At 42.8% G+C, this 22,459-nt stretch overlaps 1 protein-coding gene across 1 annotated transcript; it reads left to right on the top strand.

The window, feature by feature from the left end:
• The first annotated feature begins 1,019 nt into the window (after window positions 1-1,019).
• On the top strand, window positions 1,020-1,392 carry LOC148020261 (small ribosomal subunit protein eS19x-like). The gene has a single exon (XM_087699665.1). The coding sequence runs from the start codon at window positions 1,117-1,119 to the stop codon at window positions 1,390-1,392; it is 276 nt and encodes a 91-aa protein (XP_087555791.1). The 5' UTR covers window positions 1,020-1,116.
• Window positions 1,393-22,459: the final 21,067 nt, after the last annotated feature.

Raw genomic sequence — 22,459 nt, 5'->3', positions numbered from 1 at the left:
GGAAATTTGGGCATCCATTCCAGATTTCTATTTAGAGTAGAATGCGAGGAGGAGATATTTAAGACTTGAAGCATGCAAGATACTTAGTCTCACGGATATGTTCAAGCACCAGTGGGAGTAACCCCTCCAACCAGGAGAAGATGTTTCAATATTATTGCAAGAGGATTCCCAATGCATCAGAGTAATTAAGCGTCACCAGCATCCACATAAAACCTTTCAGCTTTCAACAAGGAAATCCCATGTGAACTAATTCAAACAGCGAGCCCCATCTGTATCCAGTCCATCTTTATGAAAAAGTTTTGTCAATATGAATCCCACATGGCTCGAGCCTTCAACGATAGCATCCACTATTTGCATTTGATCTATCTTCTCCCTTAGCCTCTTAATAAAGCAGGGATGTCCTTCATGCAGAGAGTCAAATGGAACTGTACGATTTGAGCTGCGTCAAAGGTTAGGATGTATGCAAGTCATGGATTGTATAAGAGGGGCTGGAATGCATCTGTGGTATCATCTATGGCCATGGGTATGATGGATCTCAGGCCGTGTGGAGCGTCCTTTCTTTGATTTTGTGTCGTCTCTGCTGGTTTCCACTCTCGCTTTTCCTGATCATTTCTGTCTCTATTGCTCATGTGTTTCCAGGCATCTGTCCCTTCGTCCTCCTTTCTCCCCCATTAGCTACAGAGTATCCTCCCTGTTTTCTCGTGTTCAAACAATTGGAATCATATTGAACCAAACTCAAGAACAGCGCAGGGACGAAGTATCGATTGCGGGATGGATTGTCAAGCACGGAGTGAATTGCAGGAATCGATGATGACGTTGCAGGTGATGACAGAAAGGAGGACTCACATCGCTATCATCATCAATCAAATCAATAGGCCCAGCATCATTCATCCTCCATCATGAAGCATGTCGATCTAAGGCTCCTTTCCCTTTCGTACACTACAGCACCTACGTCACTCCTTAGTCAGTCACCTTCCTGCACGTTCTTCCGCTTCATTCCGTGTGGGAGCCGTAGAATTTCTTTGGCAGCAGCGAGGCGCAATTGTATCTCAGGCTCAGCCGCGCAGGGAGCTCTCCATCTTGCCGTATCTGGTGCGCCGGTAGTTCACGGTGGCCATGGCGACAGCCAAGACAGTGAAGGACGTGTCGTCTCACGAGTTCGTCCGCGCTTACGCTGCGCATCTCAAGCGCTCTGTCAAGATTGAGGTGCCTGCCTGGGTTGACATAGTTAAAACAGCTACCTTTAAGGAACTTGCACCCTATGATCCTGATTGGTACTATTTGCGAGCAGCATCAATGGCTCGTAAGATCTACCTTCGAGGGGGTGTAGGAGTTGGGGCTTTCCGAAAGATTTATGGAGGTAGGAAGGGGAATGGAAGCATGACACTTTAGCATCGACGTCCGCTGCCCAGTCGCCTCCTCCTTTCAGTCCTCTCTCTGCACTTCTCGTAGCTCCCCTTCCAATCCCCTGTTTTCTGTGTTCCCTTCCTCTTTTCCCCCCGTATCCTCTGTTCATCCCCACTTGTTCTCTGCGCCTTCTTTTTTTTTCCCCGAATACTCTGTCTTCTTTTTCCTAGATTAGTCTTCACCTCTTTTTCTGTCCCGCCCTCTTTAGCTTTTTTAAAATTCCCCTCTTTTACCTGCGTCATAAACCAGAAAAAAAACCCACTTATTTAGCCACACTTTCCTCACACAGAAAAGCAACATCTTTTCCTCTTCACGTTGCATGTCCCTTCAACTCTAGGTCTTTTGCTTTGCTTCAAGCTTGGTAAAAGTACGAACACAAAGCATTTCACAAGAACATCTGCACTCCCCATTGCAAAGCACCTCCCAGTCGGATCAATGGCAAAACAATAACAACCTGCTGTGTGAGCATCAAGTATGTATAACGTAGAAAGAGATGGATAAACAAGATATCCACCGTTCCATTCTCAGTTGTGAGGAAAAACAGTTCACCTCTTAAGGAAACTTACGCTTGTTTCTTCTGTAAAGTTGAACATGAACCAACTGAAAGAAAAATGTTCAAGCAAAGCAAAGCACAACGTCTACATCAAAATATGTACAAAGTAACAAATCTCATGCACAACTTTTGGGTGGTTTTCACACCTCGAATGCGCAGCAATACGACATCCACCCCCTCTAATCCTGCGCATCCTCCAGATGGGCCAACTACCCATGATCATTATCATCAAGATCCACAAACAGATCAATCTCTTCATTATGCATTTCCGGTAGATCAACAAGATTATCTGTCATATCATCTGTCTCTTCCATTGGAGTTTCTTGTCGTTGCTCTTCTCTTGAAAATTCTTCCAATGTATAATCCTCATCATCTCTTTTTTTGAAAATCTTGATTCTTTTTCCAGCAATAGGCACTCTAAGCACTGTTCCATCCAATTCTGTCAGCTCATATGTTGCATTATCAAAGACATGTCTGACTATGTATGGCCCAAACCATCTTTTCACCATCTTCCGAAGTGCAGTATGCTGATTTTCAAGACTGCTATCAAACACCAATACCCAATCTCCCTCTTCTATTGGTCTAGGCCGCAAGCGATGCTTGCTGTCAAACCTGTCCTTATTCCTTAGTCTAGCAACCTTCAACCTGTCAATAGCTAGTTGAATATCCTCAGGTCTCCTCTCTAACTGTCGAATCCGAAGAGCTAAGAGCTCTTCTCTCGTCAAATCCTCCTGCCAAGGTAAAACTTACCAAGTCAAAGCACAAGTCTCAATCGGCATAACATGTTTCTGACCATACATCAACTCTGCAGGCATATATCCTGTGGTAACACTATGAGTCATACGATCAGCCCACAAAGCAAATGGTAGAAGTCTCGGCCATTCTCCAATCCGTCCTCTGCATGCTTTGGCTAATGCTTTCACTATCGGCGGATGCCCTCTTTCACTCTTTCCATTTCCCTCTGGATTATATGCTGTGGTTAGAGCCAACTTGATTCCTAGCTGAGAGAAAAACTCCCTAGCTTCATCTGCATCCAATTCACCACGATCCTCAGTGATCTTACCCACGCAACCATACCTGCAGAAAATTTCCTCCAATAAGAACTTACACACTACACTAGTAGTCTTCATTCTCAAAGATCTGCCCTCAACATGATTAGTAAGATCCTCTCTAGCCAAAACAATGTATCTCATAGGCATGGTAACCAAATCAACTACCCACTTATAATGAATGCATAGTGGATAGGTCGAATGAAGCTCATCTCGATGACGCACTACTGAATACATCTGGCAGTCTCTGCAAGTCTCAACAAAGTGAGAAACATCTCTATACGTGCCTTTCCACCAATATTTCTCCTTGATTTTCTCATAAGTAGCCCATACTCCTCTATGACCAGCCCAAGGACTCTCATGAAACTCCCTCATCACCTGTAACTGTGTCTCTCTATCGCAGACAACCCGCAAAGGTAATCCACCTCTTTTCTTCGGATGCTTCCAAAGAAATCCGTCCTTGAGAAAATAACCATAGGCTTTCCTTCTAATCTTCTTAAACTCTTCATATGTCCATTCATCTCTTTTGTTTAGTGTACTAAGGTACCTGCCAATCTGCAACCAATCTCCAACATAAAGTTCTTCTGTGAAAGCCACAATATCATAGACATGACAAACATGATCAACCATAGTGGCTGAAATTTCTGCATCATCCTCTTCTGCAAGTAGAGTCTCCTCATCATCATATCTGGCTCTAGACAACATATCTGCTACTGGATTATCTTTCCCTGCTATGTGTTTAAATTCCGGATTTAATGACTTGATGTATGCAATCCATCTCAACATAGCTATATCCGGAGTAGAGCAACTCGTGATCATACCAATCAATGGCAAGCAATCTGTCTCTACCACAACTGAAGCTCCAATAAAGTACTCCTTGTCACATTTGAGAGCCGTGACAATCCCCAATAACTCCCTCTTGATTTGCGGATATCTCCTCTATCTCTCGTTTAGGACTTTCGCCCCAAACCGAATAGCATACCTATTTCCATCTGCATCATCTTGACCCACAGCCCAACCTATGCCAATTGGACTAGTGTCAACAGTCAATACAATAGGCCTATCACAATTATAATCCACTTTCCTGAGAGTAGGAGCATTCTGCAATAACTTCTTCAATTTCCGCATGGCTCTAGTGTGGCTCTCATCCCAATAAAATTTCTTCCCCTTTCGAAGCAGCTGATACAAACAATCTGCTATGTGTGCAAAATGAGGTATCCAAATCATATAAAACACACAAGCACCAATGAATCTCCGTACCTCTGAAGTAGTAGAACAATACTCTGCAATCTTACCTATAGCATTCACCTTATCAGGTGAGGGTTTCCTGCCATAATATCCACACATATGCCCAACAATAACAACCTCATTCACTCCAAAAACAGATTTTTGCCCTGAAAGTGTCAAGTTCACTTCTTCTAACCTGGCCAAAATCTTCTCACATGCTGAAATATGATCAGCCACAAAGTATCTGCATCCTTGCTCATTTAGGCTCTCATTCTTCTCTTCTTCTGCACACCCCTTAATGGCACATCATCCAAGAAAGGCATAGTAAGCTGAGGTATGTAATCACGAAGGACCTTATGCATGGCATTCATCATATGCGCAACAGAATTAGTGGCACCTTGAGGTAAGGTACACATCCTGACAAGCCCAATAGGAGTTCTCATGGTGGTTATGTCCCTGCTTTCCAAAGCCAGCTGAAACTGATCATATCCTGAATACAAATCACCCAAAGAATAGATGGCACGTCCAGAAAATGCCTCTGTAAACTCATCCACAACTGGACCTATACCAACATTCCTGATAGTAACTCTGTTCACTGGCTGCATGTCCTGAATAAATCGGAGAGTACCATTTTTCTTTGGAACTGTAAACCACCTGTTTGAGTATGGTGCAGATGAAGGCTCAAGGATTCCCATCCTGATTTTCTCATTCAATAAATCAATTAACTTTGGCAAGTGTGCTTTAGGCACTGGAATAGGTCGGAGATTCCATGGGATATGAGGAATAGTAAAAATGACCATAGGAGCAACAATATCAGGATTCACACAACCAATCTCATGTGGCAAAAAAGCAAATCCCCTTCCATGACGCTCAAGCATCTCCTGAAAGCATTGCTTCTCCATGGGTAACAAGAAATCACCATTTCCAATTTTCAATTCAGCAAGTGTCTCTGCTGAAAATTTATGACCAATATGCTCCGGATTCCTCAAAATTTGCTGTTTAGCAGCCCTCTCTATTTGCTGATCACTGTCAGATGGAAGCGGTACAGCAATCGGCTTCACCTTCTTATCCACAGTTTTGTATTTCGTGTCAACCCTGGCTTCATTATGCTCTTCTGCATTACATAAACCTTGCTGTAAATCAGCAATTCTGCACTCCAATGGCTGAATATTCTCAGCCCTCTGCTCTATGGACTGCATAGAAACAACCCCAAACTCTGAATGCTGAAATATTTCAGCAGTAAACTCTGTTGGCTGAAAATTTTCAGCCCTCTGTCTCTCTGAAAGCTGATCATAACCAGCTGGAAACTCTGTTTGCTGAATTTCTTCAGCACTCAACACTCTTTGCTGAGTTTCCTCAGCCTCTGACTCAATCTGTGGCACAAAATCTGCAATTTCATGAAACATGTCCAGGGATTGCACTAATACATTACCATGACAATTCAGCATATCAGTTTTCAGCATATCTCTCATCTCTGTCATCGTATCTGCACAAATCACACTGTCATACATCCCATCTATGTGCTCATCATCCTCCAAAATTCCTGCATTTTTCAAATTTTTCTCCTTCCTACATATATACTGCCTGGCAGCTCTAGGCAACCTAGAAGTCTTCTGATAGCTCATTGAACTGTTTGCTGAAATCCCAACATAACCGGAGGAGAAAACACTGCTGTTGCCAGGAGGCGAGAACTCCAATCTCCTCTCCTTTGTACCACCGTCGTCTCCCGAAACGGCGGTACCTAATGAAAACCCGAATCCCTCACAGTGGGTAAGGGTGCATCTCTGAGAGTATCCCTGTTTCTAACATGGTTCACACATACAGTCATAAACTGAACTGCTCTCATACCATCTTTACTGCGAATCCGTGCATAAGCAGATCCATCATCCATAACCTTTGTTTCCATGCGCATCTCTGTAATGAATGGCTGTCCAAGAATTATGGGATAAGAGCATGAATCCTGCACAAAGAAATGAAAATCCTCCTCTACATCACCAATAGAAACCCTGACATTAGGACAAGCAGCATATAAATCACCTGCAGTGTTATTGGCGGCTCTCATACGCCACCCATGCTCTACATCCATAGGCCATCTGTTACTCTCATAAACTCCACGAACTATGAGATTAATCTATGAACCATGATCAACCAATGCAACATAAGGCACCTATTTCTCTCCAATCTTTACCATCGTCTCTGTAGTTGCCCTAGCCCAATGGCTCCGCGAAAAGTGACTACGCGGTATCAAAACAGGCTCATCAATTTCAGCATAATGCATAGGCTGAACCCTCTTCTCTTCCTGCGGCAAAACAGAAGCATTATCAACCATAACCTCATCATCATCCTCATCCAACTCTCCAATCAAAACTCCCTGTGTATCAGTGGTAGCCAATGCATGTCTTTTCCTCTTCAAGACCTCCTGAAACTGATCCTGAAACTCTCTTTTTGAGATGCCCAAAATCTCAGAAATAGTGAAAGTCACCTCACTGCCAAGTATCTTATCATTAAAGATTTTCTTCATGTCTGTAGATGTCTCAATATCGGACATCAATCTGAATCCTGGCTGCTTTCTCTCTCTAGGCTCTTGCCTCTTTTCTCTCTTTTGAGCATCCTCCATCTGTCGATCTGGCCCTGGTCTTGAAGACGGTCCTGCAGTAGGTGGAGAAACAAACTCACCCCCTCTAGTCTTCTTAGCTGCACTTGGATTTTCTTCATCCCTCTTACGCTTCTCCTCAACAAGTACATCTGCACCATGAGATTTAGCCAAATAAGCATAAATAGAGTACCTGTCAACAGGCGAGTCCCAACCTGTCTCTGATCTGATGCTAGAGCCTGCACTAGTCAAAACAGTTTGCTGAATTTTCCCCTTGTTTGCAGTCTCCATAGCATAAGTCCATAGTGCGGACTAAGTCTCTGATCCCTTCTCAATCTGTACTCCATATGCAGAAGCATCACCTCTAGCTGTCACATAAGAAGTACGCGCAGCCATATCCTCCACTAACTTTTTCATTCCACCTTTACCAAAGTTGGTAGCAAGTGGAGCTCCTGTCTCAGTCAACCAAATCTTACCATCTTGCCCCCAGTATACCAAATTCTGCCTCCTTGCATCCTGGAAAGAGTCACAATCCCTGCAATGCTGATGCTCCGTACTATCACACCAAATACATCTCCGATCTCTCCTAGGTGCACTAGGAGCACTCCTAGGTGCAGTAGGAGCACTAGAAGAAGTAGTAGGCACAGTTGAAGCAAACTGCTCCTTCAACTTTCCCACTAACTCCGCTTTGACTGACTCAAGTGTCAAATCTGTGATGCCTTTGATTATGTCATCAATAGAGGTAGGCACCGATGGAGCGGATGGTTTTGGAGCAGAAGGTGTAGGCATCGGTCGTGGAACAGGAGGAATAGGTGGAGTGGCAACAGTAGGCACTGGCATAGGCCAAGAAACTGGCTAAGGAGGAGAAGAAATAACAGGGATAGAAGTAGGCATAGGAGCTGATGATGGTGTAGGTGTCATGGAACCATTCTGTAGGCGAGTCTTCCATATCCTCCTCTTGGTCAAAGTCGAGACTGCATCCTAAGCATCCTGCCAATCAGTTTTAAGACCCATAGGCTTCATGCGATCTTCAAGAAGCTCACCCAATTCTTCTTGAAGAGCAGGATCTGCAGCTTGCAAGAAAAGCTCAACTTTTTCAACATCTAATGCTCTTTGTTCAATAGCATCAAGCTGACTATACCTCTCTTCGAATTCTCGAATCAACTCTGAAGCAGCAAGACCTTTGTTTGGCATGTAGACCCACTCTCGGAATGACCGCCGAGTAGCCATACCAAAGTCCTCAAGGAAGTATTCTTCTTTTAGAGCCTTCTTAAAATCTTGCCAATGTGTATTTTGAATAAAAAGATCAGTCACTTTTGTCCTCAAAGCAGGTGTCACAAGACGAAGGAAATACTTACTCATAAGTCCAGCAGGAACTCCAAAAAACCCCATCTTGATCTCATATGTCTTCAAATATGCTGAAACATTACGCCCGTCAAATAGCTTCTTCTCACTCTCAACTGCTTCAATAGCCTTAGTCGCGCTGTTTGCATTCTCCTGCTCCGAATAGAGTTGCCTTTGCTGAGACAACTGCTGTTGATGCAATTGTTGTTGCTGCTGCATATACAATTGTGTTTGCTGATTTTGGAGCTGCATATACATGGACATATTCTGCAAAATCTGTTTTAGATCCTCCGTTGAAGTACTTGACGCAGCAGTCATAGATGGAGCTGAAGTAGATGCAGCTGGAATTGTAGAAGAGGCTGAAATAGAGGCTGAAGTATCTCCCATCCTGAAATTTCTGCGACGCTTTCACGTCGGGTTCACCAAAGATGTCGAAGGGTTTGGAAAGCAAAGTTGCAACCACAGAGGACTTTGAATAATTTCAGGATAGAAGATCAATCAAGCAAGAACAGGCTATCCAAGATAATATGACCATTCTCTAAACTTCAATATATTTACCAATACATTCGTACAGTTTGCTCTCCTCGTCCAAGTTGTATATGAACTTTTTCATCAATCCAATCTGGTTTATTTGAATAACCAGGCCTTCTATTTTATGAAGTAAAATGATAAAATGAGTCTTTGTACACACATAAGGGAAGAGACAGTCCTGGCATGGCAGTCTGCACAGATCTAGACACTGTTACATCACAACTGCATTCCATCTCCCTCTTAGCAAAAAGACTTAGCTCTTGCTTCATATAGTTGATCTTTTGCAGTTGAAACACCAGAGTGCCAACTCTCTCAACAAGCACAATGGAATATACTGAGTCTCATAAACACTACATGCCAAAGTCAGTTCGAAAAGTCGTAGCTGGTTGAATGTTATGATCAGGGTAGCCAGTCCAGCAATAATAGGACAAACACAAGAGAAGAAACTCTAAACAGCCAAATTGTTTTAGATAGTTGATTCTCTCTGTTGAAACAGTGAACCCACTCTCTCAACAAGTACTGTGGAATATAAAGTTCCAGAAAGACCGTACCATAAATTGGGCTCAAATAATTGGAGTCACTGAAAATTATGGTGAGAGAAGCTGATCCAGAAACCAGAGGATACACGGGCATGCAGTAAAGGATCTCTCTGCTCAGCCTCCTGCTTGATCAAGGCACCAAAGGAGGAGATTTGGGCATCCATTCCAGATTTCTATTTAGAGTAGAATGCGAGGAGGAGATATTTAAGACTTGAAGCATGCAAGATACTTAGTCTCACGGATATGTTCAAGCACCAGTGGGAGTAACCCCTCCAACCAGGAGAAGATGTTTCAATATTATTACAAGAGGATTCCCAATGCATCAGAGTAATTAAGCGTCACCAGCATCCACATAAAACCTTTCAGCTTTCAACAAGGAAATCCCATGTGAACTAATTCAAACATCGAGCCCCATCTGTACCCAGTCCATCTTTATGAAAAAGTTTTGTCAATATGAATCCCACATGGCTCGAGCCTTCAACGATAGCATCCACTATGTGCATTTGATCTATCTTCTCCCTTAGCCTCTTAATAAAGCAGGGATGTCCTTCATGCAGAGAGTCAAATGGAACTGTACGATTTGAGCTGCGTCAAAGGTTAGGATGTATGCAAGTCATGGATTGTATAAGAGGGGCTGGAATGCATCTGTGGTATCATCTATGGCCATGGGTATGATGGATCTCAGGCCGTGTGGAGCGTCCTTTCTTTGATTTTGTGTCGTCTCTGCTGGTTTCCACTCTGGCTTTTCCTGATCATTTCTGTCTCTATTTCTCGTGTGTTTCCAGGCATCTGTCCCTTCGTCCTCCTTTCTCCCCCATTAGCTACAGAGTATCCTCCCTGTTTTCTCGTGTTCAAACAGTTGGAATCATATTGAACCAAACTCAAGAACAGTGCAGGGACGAAGTATCGATTGCGGGATGGATTGTCAAGCACGGAGTGAATTGCAGGAATCGATGATGACGCTGCAGGTGATGACAGAAAGGAGGACTCACATCGCTATCATCATCAATCAAATCAATAGGCCCAGCATCATTCATCCTCCATCATGAAGCATGTCGATCTAAGGCTCCTTTCCCTTTCGTACACTACAGCACCTACGTCACTCCTTAGTCAGTCACCTTCCTGCACGTTCTTCCGCTTCATTCCGTGTGGGAGCCGTAGAATTTCTTTGGCAGCAGCGAGGCACAATTGTATCTCAGGCTCAGCCGCGCAGGGAGCTCTCCATCTTGCCGTATCTGGTGCGCCGGTAGTTCACGGTGGCCATGGCGACAGCCAAGACAGTGAAGGACGTGTCGTCTCACGAGTTCGTCCGCGCTTACGCTGTGCATCTCAAGCGCTCTGTCAAGATTGAGGTGCCTGCCTGGGTTGACATAGTTAAAACAGCTACCTTTAAGGAACTTGCACCCTATGATCCTGATTGGTACTATTTGCGAGCAGCATCAATGGCTCGTAAGATGTACCTTCGAGGGGGTGTAGGAGTTGGGGCTTTCCGAAAGATTTATGGAGGTAGGAAGGGGAATGGAAGCATGACACTTTAGCATCGATGTCCGCTGCCCAGTCGCCTCCTCCTTTCAGTCCTCTCTCTGCACTTCTCGTAGCTCCCCTTCCAATCCCCTGTTTTCTGTGTTCCCTTCCTCTTTTCCCCCCGTATCCTCTGTTCGTCCCCACTTGTTCTCTGCGCCTTCTTTTTTTTCCCCGAATACTCTGTCTTCTTTTTCCTAGATTAGTCTTCACCTCTTTTTCTGTCCCGCCCTCTTTAGCTTTTTTAAAATTCCCCTCTTTTACCTGCGTCATAAACCAGAAAAAAAACCCACTTATTTAGCCACACTTTCCTCACACAGAAAAGCAACATCTTTTCCTCTTCACGTTGCATGTCCCTTCAACTCTAGGTCTTTTGCTTTGCTTCAAGCTTGGTAAAAGTACGAACACAAAGCATTTCACAAGAACATCTGCACTCCCCATTGCAAAGCACCTCCCAGTCGGATCAATGGCAAAACAATAACAACCTGCTGTGTGAGCATCAAGTATGTATAACGTAGAAAGAGATGGATAAACAAGATATCCACCGTTCCATTCTCAGTTGTGAGGAAAAACAGTTCACCTCTTAAGGAAAATTACACTTGTTTCTTCTGTAAAGTTGAACATGAACCAACTGAAAGAAAAATGTTCAAGCAAAGCAAAGCACAACGTCTACATCAAAATATGTACAAAGTAACAAATCTCATGCACAACTTTTGGGTGGTTTTCACACCTCGAATGCGCAGCAATACGACAACATTTAAAGAAGGTTATCTATGACAATCATCATCGATTTCTTCCTATTGACCATCCCAAATATGTTCTCCCTACTAATGGAATGACTCCACAATCTCTAACCATTTGAGATTGGAAGGAGAGATGGATTAATGTCGACAGCCACCCTCCACTCAGCATGAGTCGGTAAGAAGTGCATTTCTCTCCATTGACTTTAAAGTATTTCGCATGATGAATTGTTTACATAATATATTGTTTGTTTGTTAGGTTCTCTATATTTTTTCATCTTTTGTATTGGATTGAACTCAAGATCAATCACCTGTTGGACCCCATGCACATATTCAAAAATGTTGTATCTACATTATGGGATCACTTGATAGGGGCTCATGATTCAGTGTAAGGGAGGATTTACGTAACATTGGTCGCATGAGATGAGCCTGGCCACGCATTGGACCCAGAGGAAAGATTGAGCTACCCCATGCACCTTGGATGTTGTCAAAGAACGAGGAAAAAATAGTGAAGGAACAAATATGTAGCTTTCGAACACCCATAGGATGTATGAGATGTCTCAAGGGAGCCTTCATAAAGAAAAAGAAAGAGGTGTGGAGCAACTATCTGGTTTGAAGTCCCACGATTGGCACAAAATGATTCAAGTAAGGGTATCTCTAACCATGAATATAGTAATTAGTGGAGTAACTATGTGTAAACTTTGGGGTATGATGACTTTTTCCTCAACTAATCATTTGATCTATGAATATTGTTTACATTCAGTTCATACTTCTTACTAGCATATCCCATTGTGTATCCAAAGATGTACGCGATATCATTTACAATATGGGAGAGCTTGTGAGGTGTGTATACATTATATTTTTTCATTATATATCTTTGAATTTCTACACAAAAATAAACAATTGTCAAATACATCCTGATAGATACGTGAGCTCGAAGGAAATTGATCCAAACACATTGCAAGATGCTCGAGTATTATCTGTTGAGGTGGTTTGTTTGGTGGAGGAAATTTTTCCTCGATCCATTTTGACTACTGAATTACATTCACTCGTACATTTGATTGATGAGATCGCACTTTGTGGGGCAGTTCATGTAAGGTGGATGTTTTTTGTTGAGCACTTCATGAAAACCTTGAAAGATTTTGTGAGGCAAAAAGCACGGCCTGAGGGAAGCATGGCTGAGGGTTGGTTAGTGCAATCATCCCTTGTTTATATCTCTGAATATCTTGCTAAAGTGAACCCCTCTCAACCACGACTATGGAAAGATGATGAAGACTTGAGGACGACCTCTATAATACCTCAAGGAAAAGAAATAAGTAAAGTGCTAACAAAAGAAGAACTTCGTAAGTTAAATAGTTTTTGTGTGCTCAATAGTGATGTAATGAGCAAATGGGTGACACTATATAATGAAGCAAGGGCAAGAAGAAAAAGCGAAAGACAAGCATTTCGCACCAGATATGGACGTAATGTCTCATTTCTAGATCATCTAAATGCGCTTCCACATCATATTGATATAGATTGGTTACATGAGGAAATGGAGAGAATGGAAAAAAGGAGGAAATTAATATATCTCAAGAAGAGTGGAAATACGCACGAGGTTGCTTATCAAAGGTGAGACATACTATCAATTAATTTTTTTCTATAAGTTATATTTTGTATAATAAATTGACATGTTTAATCTTAATCTTTTACTACTAGTGCACATTATTCAATGCTATTTGGTGTGAGGGTAAACATCTTCGAACTCAACGTATAGATGAAAAGAGAAATACCCAAGATTGTGGTGTCCTTGCTCACTTCGAGGATGCCAATGGTACCATGGAAGGTTATTGTGGCTTGATCCAAGATATTCTGAAGCTTGACTTCAGACGATTCTTTATATATGTACTGGATGTGAAGTGGTTTAAAGAAGTGGTAACAAATGGTGAGCATTGCACAATCAGATGTCATCCAAGTGGTTTTGTAATCATTGACTCTACAAAATTTCACCAAAACAAGAATGACACATTAGTACTACCTCAACAATGCGAGCAGGTATATATGCAAAAGCTAATTTTTTTATATGTATACATGTGATACACATACACAATATAATAAGTATTTAAGTTTCTTGCTTTTTTTTTTCAAATACAGGTTGTGTATCATCCAATGGTAAACAATAACCAATGGTGGTATGTCATCCCTATATCTAATCGTTCAAAACCAATATATGGTAATATTATCGACATAGAGATAGCAGATGACAATCCAACAATTAATGATGATGTACATGATGACACCATAATGGATGATATGCGTGATATAGTACAAGATGAACCTTGCGAGGATGTTCAAGGAAACGTAGAAGAGGACAATAATGTGATTGATGAAGTTATTAAGCAATATAGCAACACATCTGATAGTGGGATAGACTTATTTGTTTCGTTACCTCTTGGTAACATAAACCTAGAAGTAGATAGTTTAGCAAGGGCTGATCTCATTGAAGATGAGATGGATCATTCACTGTAACATACTTAATTTGCTTAATGATTCAATGTGTATTCTTAATTCTATGGAAAATATCATGCGCACACGTGCATACTCAAGAATCAATAGTCAAGTTTAAAGCTAAATTGAATTTTCCATAATAAAAAGGAAGTATTTTTTAATCATCTTCAAGTAGAGAAATTACAAGATATATGCAACGCTTGCTACTAATTGTATAATAAGGTTTTTGTCGCTTGCCGCTAATTACTTATATCACGCTTGTCAACTGGAGGAACTGCCATTCATTAGAGAGCAATGCAAAAATAATTATTAACTCTGGTTTTTTTATTATATTAAGTTCAATTTCAGGTGGTTAAATAATTACGCGTCTGAAGACGCGTCTATATTCGCGTCTATTTGCATGGATATATAGACGCAAAATTCGCATCTATTTACACGCTCTTTTACATGCACATATAGACGCAATGATAGACATGCCCGACTTTGCGCATCTAACATGTGCGTCTATGCCTCATTTCTATTGTGGTGACATCTTAGCAGCCCATCGGGAAGGGAGTCCAAAAAGCATCGCCCCGCACTCCCACGGAATGTCACGGGGTTTGCGATCTAGGTTTTCCCGAGTCTGCCACGAAGCGGAAGCATTCCGGCCATTCCCAGAACCGACCTGAATTAGGGTTTTCCCTAGTGGTCAAATTCCTAGAACGGTAACTACCATCGAAACCTAGGTGAACTGCTTTACACAGAAACGTCAAGGTCAAAGTGGATTCATGCTACACTTGGTTCAAGGATAATGGGAAACAAGAGGGATGAAAGCTCGACCTCTCTGCCCATAAGGCATAGTCCCATTCCATTCCCCTAAAATAGCATAAATAGGGACTCTAGTATCCTAGATTCTAAGTCAACGTTCCTTGCTGTTCATTTCCTTCGAGAAAAGTTCCCATCCAACCGGGACCACCCATCCGTAGGGCGGACCCATGGCCACATCCACTGCACTTTCCTCAGGGTAGCTTTAGTTATCTAATTACCTACCACATTTAGTTTGGACACGCATAAAAGAGCTTCCTCTATTAGCCAATTAGACACCAGTTCCTTCACGTAATCTTAGTACTTACATAGAAAAACAATGTCAAACAAGTTCCTTTACAATAATTGAGCTTATTTATCTTTGGAATACATCTTATAATCCAGCCCGTAGGCTAATCCATAATCCGCTCGAAGGCAATCCATAATCCGCCCGAAGGCAATCCAGCAATCCACGGTGATTACTAATCCAAAATTCCGCTCGTAGACTACTATGCGGGCCTCGAGATCCAATCCCGAGTCATGTTGGCCTCTTGTGCACGGCTCGGAAGGCAAGGGATTTACGGCCAGAGCCCCCTCTGGAACCCAAGCGTCCTCCTACTCCAAGTAGCGCCCAACAGAGAGACCTCTTATGGCAGGTTCCACGTCCCCGACATGGCTAACAACCCCCTTGATTAGGGTCAAGCACACAGTTCGGGGGTAACTGATGCTGCCTCTCCCTCCAGGCCTTCAACTTGAAGCATTAATTATTTTTCCATCTTTAGCTCTTTGAGCAATGCAATACAAACAGTGCTCCTAAACTGTACAAACACAATCAATCTAGTAGTCGTTTATTTGGCCAACTTCTAAGGAGTGAATCCTTCTCTCCGAATGTGTCCAGCATTCGATCCGAGATCCGTTGGGACTTGGCAAGATTCCCAAGGATTTCGTTGTTTGTATAACCTTGTATCCTTGGGTTAGGGTTATACCCTGTTAACCCAATTTAACCAACACCTTAGGTTCCTTAAGTTAAGACAGTAAATCCTGGTGACTTTGTCTCTCTCACTTAATTTGTCAATTGCTTGTTACCCTAACTTGGCAACTCAGTAGAAGGATTACTCATCTTCTTGCAAGTTAGACTTGCACTAGAACTTGCCAACCTTCTTCCAAGGAGTGGAAAATCTATCTTTTGATTAAAACACAAGCCATGCGACATTGCAACTTATTGCTTAGGAGTCGCATCTAACTTGTGGGTTCAATCTCCCATCAATGACGTTCCTTGGTCAAGAAGTATGTTTAGTCAAGATGTAGGATTTGGGGTGTCTTCTTACCCAAACCAATCCCTAACCTTACTAGGCCAATAACGTTTGGTCCTAGGGATTCTAAACTTAATCAGGAGTTTAGTATTAGGTCGATTGATCCTTAGGGTAAAACCCTAGATCATTAGTGTATGGGCGTCCAATTAACCCAAACATTCCGTGAATGTGGGTAGGACCTTTGGTTTTGAAGGTCTCGACTTGGCGTCCCAAGTGCGATACTAGGCAGAATTTCTAACGTGCTAAACCCACCCTACCTAGCACTTTGAGGTGTTCATCGTACCATCTAGTCGTGCTTTTACGAATCCCTAGAGGGTTATAACATTACAAGTGATTTAGCTAAATTGGTCTACTTGTCTTGCGACAAGGAACGATCCTTTCTTAGAGATGCTAAACTTGTTCTAAAGGTGTAAATAGTTGCAAGACATCGCATTACGTGTAAACATGCGATTCGTTACTTCTATGCAACTATAAGGTTTGTAATAACTATTTCTTTTCCTTGCAAAAATCATGATGCTTGACAATTTGGGAAATAACTTGCACAAAACCTACATAGCTTTACATCAAGAGTTTTTCCTACAACCTTTCATTTAATGCAATCAAATTTCAGGCTTTGATATGACATGCAACCTTTTCTAGATGCAACTTCGATAAATGAAGTTCATGCATGACGAATATTATAAGACTAATGTTGACTTAATCCATTCTACAAGCATCTTCGCATGCAACATGCAAGTCCGTAGTTTCATTTCCATGCCATGCAATTCTTTGGACAACATCTAACGGATGTTAATGATTTTTCCTCATGCGAATCACAACAAGAAAGTTATTGCCTAAATGCAATATACGCTTGTTCTTTCTTGCAAGGAAGACCAGGGTGAATTTAAACAAATTTTCCATCCTTTTAACCTATGCAATATACATTTAGGTTTGTCACTTTAGAAATGCATGAAAAGGGCAATAAGTGACTAAGCTCGTAAGACGAATAAGTAATTTACATTCATAACTTTGGAAATGCAAGCAACCCAATTGTATGACATGCACCAACCCTTGTCCATCGTTCAATGAGATAATTTTTGAAATGTATTTTTATCTTTACTACATGAATTAGAGACAAGCGTAAATGCATTCTTCCCATGGAGTTAAGCATGGCTAATGCATTTCTTTTACGTGGAATTAAACTCGTAGAACCTGGGCTTGAGGGCTCGTGGGGATGTCCACGCGTATGCTCGGGGAGGAACCTTTCGCATGTGCGCCTTGCATCTTTTGTTTTGCGGCCATTTACGTAGCGTATTTTTTTTAATTGCAGTAGCTTTCCTTGGGTTACTCGCGCGACCTGAAGATTCATAGACCGCGATTTTCCTCTCCCGCATAGGATTAGGGCCTTTGAGGCTTGGATTTTAAACCCTAGGGATAAGCCGTATGCACAAGGCTTAAGGAGGCTTTCCTTTAGAAGCTTCTAAGAAGCTTTTTCTTCTCAACAGAAGCTACGTGGAGGGGGGGGTAATGATTGATGACGATGATGGCGGGGAGTATGGGCGGCAGCCTGGCGGCTGTAGGGGGACTGCATGGTAGAGTGGCGATGGGCAGCGGCGGCACGGCACGGTAGCAGCAGTAGTCCTTCCTAACCATTTGTCTCGTATCCCCATGGGAGAAGCGGCTGAACAAGGCATTGTGGATAATCTCAGGTGCACATCTATTCTGCTTATCCAACGAAAGGGATTTGTTTAGAGCTGACATGACATCGTATTGGGTAGATGACATAGTTCAAGTGCTCAAGTATAGACTACCAGAACAACTAATAGATGTGGGAGCCTTCACTCAACCACCAAGACCAATGGACCGCTTATTGTTTCAAGCGTTCCAAGCCGAGCACTAATGGCTACCTCTCACGTAGCTGATGCGCCATCCATATCTACGGGTGTAGTGAGTTTACCTCCATGCCATTTGAGTTATCTCCTCTCCTGTGCACTCCAGTAGCTCCACGATCCAAGTGCAAGTTTCAAGCAAGCTCCATCCTCAAGCTCCACGCTCCAAGCTCTGTTGCTGCGAGCAAGAGAAGAGAAGAGAAGAGAAGAGAAGAGAAGAGAAGAAGAGAGGAGAAGATGGAGAGCTTCTCCACCCCACGATCCCTCACCCTCACACACTCACTCCCTCACACTCTCACACTCCCTCTCTCAAGCACAAGCTCAAGCAAGCAAGAAGAAGAAGAAGAAGAAGAAGAGGAGAGCCCCTTTTTGCCACACACAAGAATGAGCTTCTCATTCACTTTTCAACTTTATATACAAAACCCTAAATCCCTTTTTGGGCGATCCTCCCCTTTTTTACATGGCCGGCCGTAGCCTAGGCCCTTTTTCTCATTGTCCTTCTATCTTCCTAGCTTCCTTTCCCTTGCCCGTCTACATTTACAAATTGCACAGGTGAGAGCCCAGTGCTCCTTGAATTAAACCATGATGCGCTTGTGCTCTTTTACAAGGGTTTTTGACTTGCACTTTTCCTTGCGCGCCTTTGTCTTCCGTTTCTCTTTGCCTTGGCCTTCGTCTTTGTCTTCAGTTTTAGCTTTCCGGATTTTCCACCGCTTGGCACTTTTTACAAGATTTCAAGGTGCACCTTTGTATTTAAAAATGCACCTTTCTCCTTTTTGCAGCTGCCTTGGACTTTTAAGGTTGCCCTCGCGTTTGGCCTTTTCTCCTCTTCTTTCTTCAGTTGAGCTACCTTTTTTTCACCTTTTCCGCATCTTTTTTATTTTCTTTTGCTTCCTTTGTGTTGGGGTTAACATTACCCCTCTCCTAGACGAGTGCTAGTCCCATGGCACTCACCGTCGTAGGTAGCAGGCGTTAGCATGCACCGAAGACATGGGCAGCAAGGACGTCTGCGGCTGCCATGGCGGAGTGTTGGTAGTGGTGGGGAGGAGGTCATTGGGGGCACGTTTGTGGGTTAAGTGGTAGGTGGTAGGGCGATGTGAGTTGGTGGTAGGGCTGTTCTTTGGGGGGGTTACACTGATGGAGTACAAGGGGTAGTTTGTTGGGGATTCTGTACATGATGATTCTTGGTAGGCTTACAGGGTGATAAGGATAGGAATTCAAAGTTGAGTGTTGATGAAGAGTTAACGACACCTTTGTTGGAGTCTTCAATACCTGCAATTGAACAACCTCTCATGTGGTCTCTCCCTAAGGGGTAGTGCTAGTCTTCTTATCGTGCACAAGACATATTTTGATTAGTTTGGGAGACAGGTCAGAGACTCTAAGCAAGCATGGAGTATTGTCTTGCACTTGAGGACCCAAACCGTGTATCGGTTATAGTGTGAATATTAAGTGAGTACACATGCGTATTTAGGTATTACTTAGTTAGTAGAAGACTGTCAGCCTGATTCCTTGTATAGCAATGGGTCAGTGAAGCAAGGGGCTAAGTTGATGGAAAAATTTGTCGATGAAGACGGGGAGTACACTTGAAGATTGCTTGAGACATCATTATGGTCTTGTCAAGGCAATGTAGCATAATTGAGCTCCTTGATGTCTTAGCTTTTGGTAGCTAGTGGCTACTTGTAGTGCTTGAAAAGTATGGTGTACTTTTCCATTGTCTTTCATGCCTTGCTTACCACTGTTGATTGTAATGGCATTGAGATGGAGTGTAAAAGAATTGTGCAAGTGGTTCCCGGTGACAGGTCTAACCATAGGCAAGGCGAGCTCCCTAGGTATGTCCTGCCCTTAATGTGCCCTGAACAATTGTCGGGGATGTACAAAGGGCTAGGGGGTTAGGGACGGAGCCAGTCAACCAAGGTCACTGGACGTACCGAATTTGAGGACCCTTAGATGTGATGCTGTGATCGTGTGTGCTTTTTGTTTTTGTTTTTGTTTTTGTTTTTTTTTTTGTGCTGGAAAGAAAGAATACAATCAATGCCATACATTGAGGCTGTTAGCCTTTCATTTGGATTGAGAAATGTTGGGATCCAAAGGCTATGAAGAATGGATATTACAGAGATGATTGTGTCACTAGCCTTGATGCCAGAGGAACTGTTGTTGAGATGAAGAGATACACTTGAGATTTTGCAAACCTCCTTGTAACATGCGAGACATCGAACAATTGAGGTAGCACTTGGAGTGAGCTGTGCATGGACAAGGGCAGAGCATCTTGCAAATTGAATCATGGATGATGAAGAGACATTCGCCCTTGTTGAGAGCGTGGCTCCTGCCCGAACATAGAGTTTGGCCAAGAAGGAGGAGGTAATCGATGATTATGCTTTGGCCATGCTCAGTTGTAATATGTGCTTTCTGCAGAGAGTGTCCTTGGGTTCTCATCCAGTGGTACTTCTGTCATGGCTTTTGTTTCTTGGTATTCCTGTCATTTCCTCCATAATGGTTCTTTGTGGGGTTGGTGGTCTTGTGGTGACTTGGATATTAAATGCTTATAGGCATTTACTTGTGTCATTTTGCATTCACTTGGAAAGGCGTGAGAGTACATGCAAGTCACATGCTTCAACCATAATGAAAATGTCCAGCTAAACAAGACATCGCCAACCTGAATCCCTTAGTTTTGACTTGATGCGTATCACCTGCACTTGGTCATCATTGCTCACGGGGTGTATTGGCCTTTGCTTCTTTTGGTAATATTTACACAGTCACAAAACACGTTGTTTATTTATGTACATGTTCATGAAACCATGTCACTCCGTGAGGATAAAAACCAATTGTAGAACTCAGGATTGTACTCGAGTGTGGCACACATATCTAGCTTCTGTGGTAGCCTACTTAGCAATAATAAATATTTGGCAACATCAAGTAGCATGGTGCCTTGTTTGAGTCTACTGGAAACATGTAGCTCCTCCTCAGTGAGAACTTTATCAATCAAAGGGCTCTCTAGGCTAGTTCCAACTAGGTCCATACCTCGAACTGTAGCTAGAACTCGAAATGAAGTTGGTGCCACATAGGTCAGGTCTCTTTGGGACCGCCATTTGGCCAGTCGCTCCTCTAAGACTGTCATGGTTTGGGCTCCAAGTTTGGCCATTGTAGCGTGGTTTTCAAACCAACGTTTTTCAAATTGGCTTCTACCCTCTGATTGTCGCTTTAGTTGCTCTATCTCTAAGAGATTTGGCTGGTAGAGTATTTCATTAAATGTCACGGTTAAGCGTAGTTCGTCAGCCTCCTCGTCAGAGATGAGTCACATGTGTTCATGTAAGAGCTTGTCATAATGTCCGTCAAGATATTCTTGCTCTTCCCACGATAGCGAATAAGGCAAATATTCCTCAAGTTGCTCCCTAGGGAATGTGCCCATGTCTACATGAACATAGACACGTGCGAATAATTTCAGTTTGGTGTCCCACTCGGTCAAGCACTCTGCGACATCTCTATGTTCTATGAGGGCTTCCTCGGTTGCTATCTCATGCAAAGTTCTAAGGGTTTCCTTAGGCTTTAGCATAGCAGGGGGCTCATGCCTAGATAAGCAAGATTGATCAATGCCAAGATTGCTTATGCCTACGAGGTTTTCATGTTTCTCCTGAGGCTTTATGGTAGTTGTGTCATGGTTCTCCTTGGATGTGACCGGCGTGGTCTTAGCATCCTGTTGTGACAGTGTTGTATCCACTCTTGATTGATCAATGCGAGTTTCTCTGTCGGTGGATTGAGTGCCGCAAGCAACAGTTGATGGTAATTGTTGCTTTGATTCATCAAAACACATGAATGTGCCTGAGATTTCACCGCTGTTAGGAGAGATGGCAATGGGTTTATCTATGGATAAACTAGATGCTTTGTTCATCATCTCCTTAGTACTCTTGGTCCCAATCTTCTTGTCGTCTGTAGTAGCTTGCAACTGTCGCTGTTTTTGTTGTTTTCTTCTCTTTCTCTTGGGCACTAGAGGTGTATCCTTTAAAGGACTCAGGATCTTGAACTAGGTCAGTTGGATGTGCTTGGTTAGGCCTTAGCATTCTCTTTCTGTGGCATGTCGTCATGGGATTTTGCTACGGTCTTACTAGGTTGAATAGCCTTGCTAGATTGCGAGGGTTCAACTACCTCTCTTTTTGGAGAGTCTAGATGTCCAGCTAATTCTCCTCTGTTCAGCCCGGCATTTGATTGCGTTGACAGTTGCTCTTGGTTAGGCATTTGCTCTGGATTTTTATCCTTATCTATTAGAACCTGTCTCCATTGCTTCTTGCCAAGGTGAATGTTGTGTTTAGAGCTGTTGTTCTCTTGCTCTGGAGGTTTGGGTGACTCTAGTGCAGAACCATGAGACGGTTTAGGGTTTTTGTCATGTAGGCTTGGAAGAAAACAATTGAAGAAGTCAGGGTTGTATTGATGGTGGGAAGCATAGAGATCTAGGATTGCAGGGGCTTGAGTGAGGCAGAAGTCATATGCGCTGATATCTAGTACCATGCTCCCT

The sequence above is a fragment of the Lygodium microphyllum genome, chromosome 19 (assembly GCF_053477565.2).
Source record: "Lygodium microphyllum isolate KBCC chromosome 19, Lygodium_microphyllum_v1.1.10, whole genome shotgun sequence".
NCBI classification, from domain to species: Eukaryota; Viridiplantae; Streptophyta; class Polypodiopsida; order Schizaeales; family Lygodiaceae; genus Lygodium; species Lygodium microphyllum.
The sequence above is the reverse complement of the archived record's forward strand: the minus strand, read 5'-3'. Positions and strand labels throughout refer to the sequence as shown.

Excerpts from the sequence above, each read along its gene's own strand:
- LOC148020261 (XM_087699665.1), top strand. The coding sequence starts at position 1,117 with ATGGCGACAGCCAAGACAGTGAAGGACGTGTCGTCTCACGAGTTCGTC.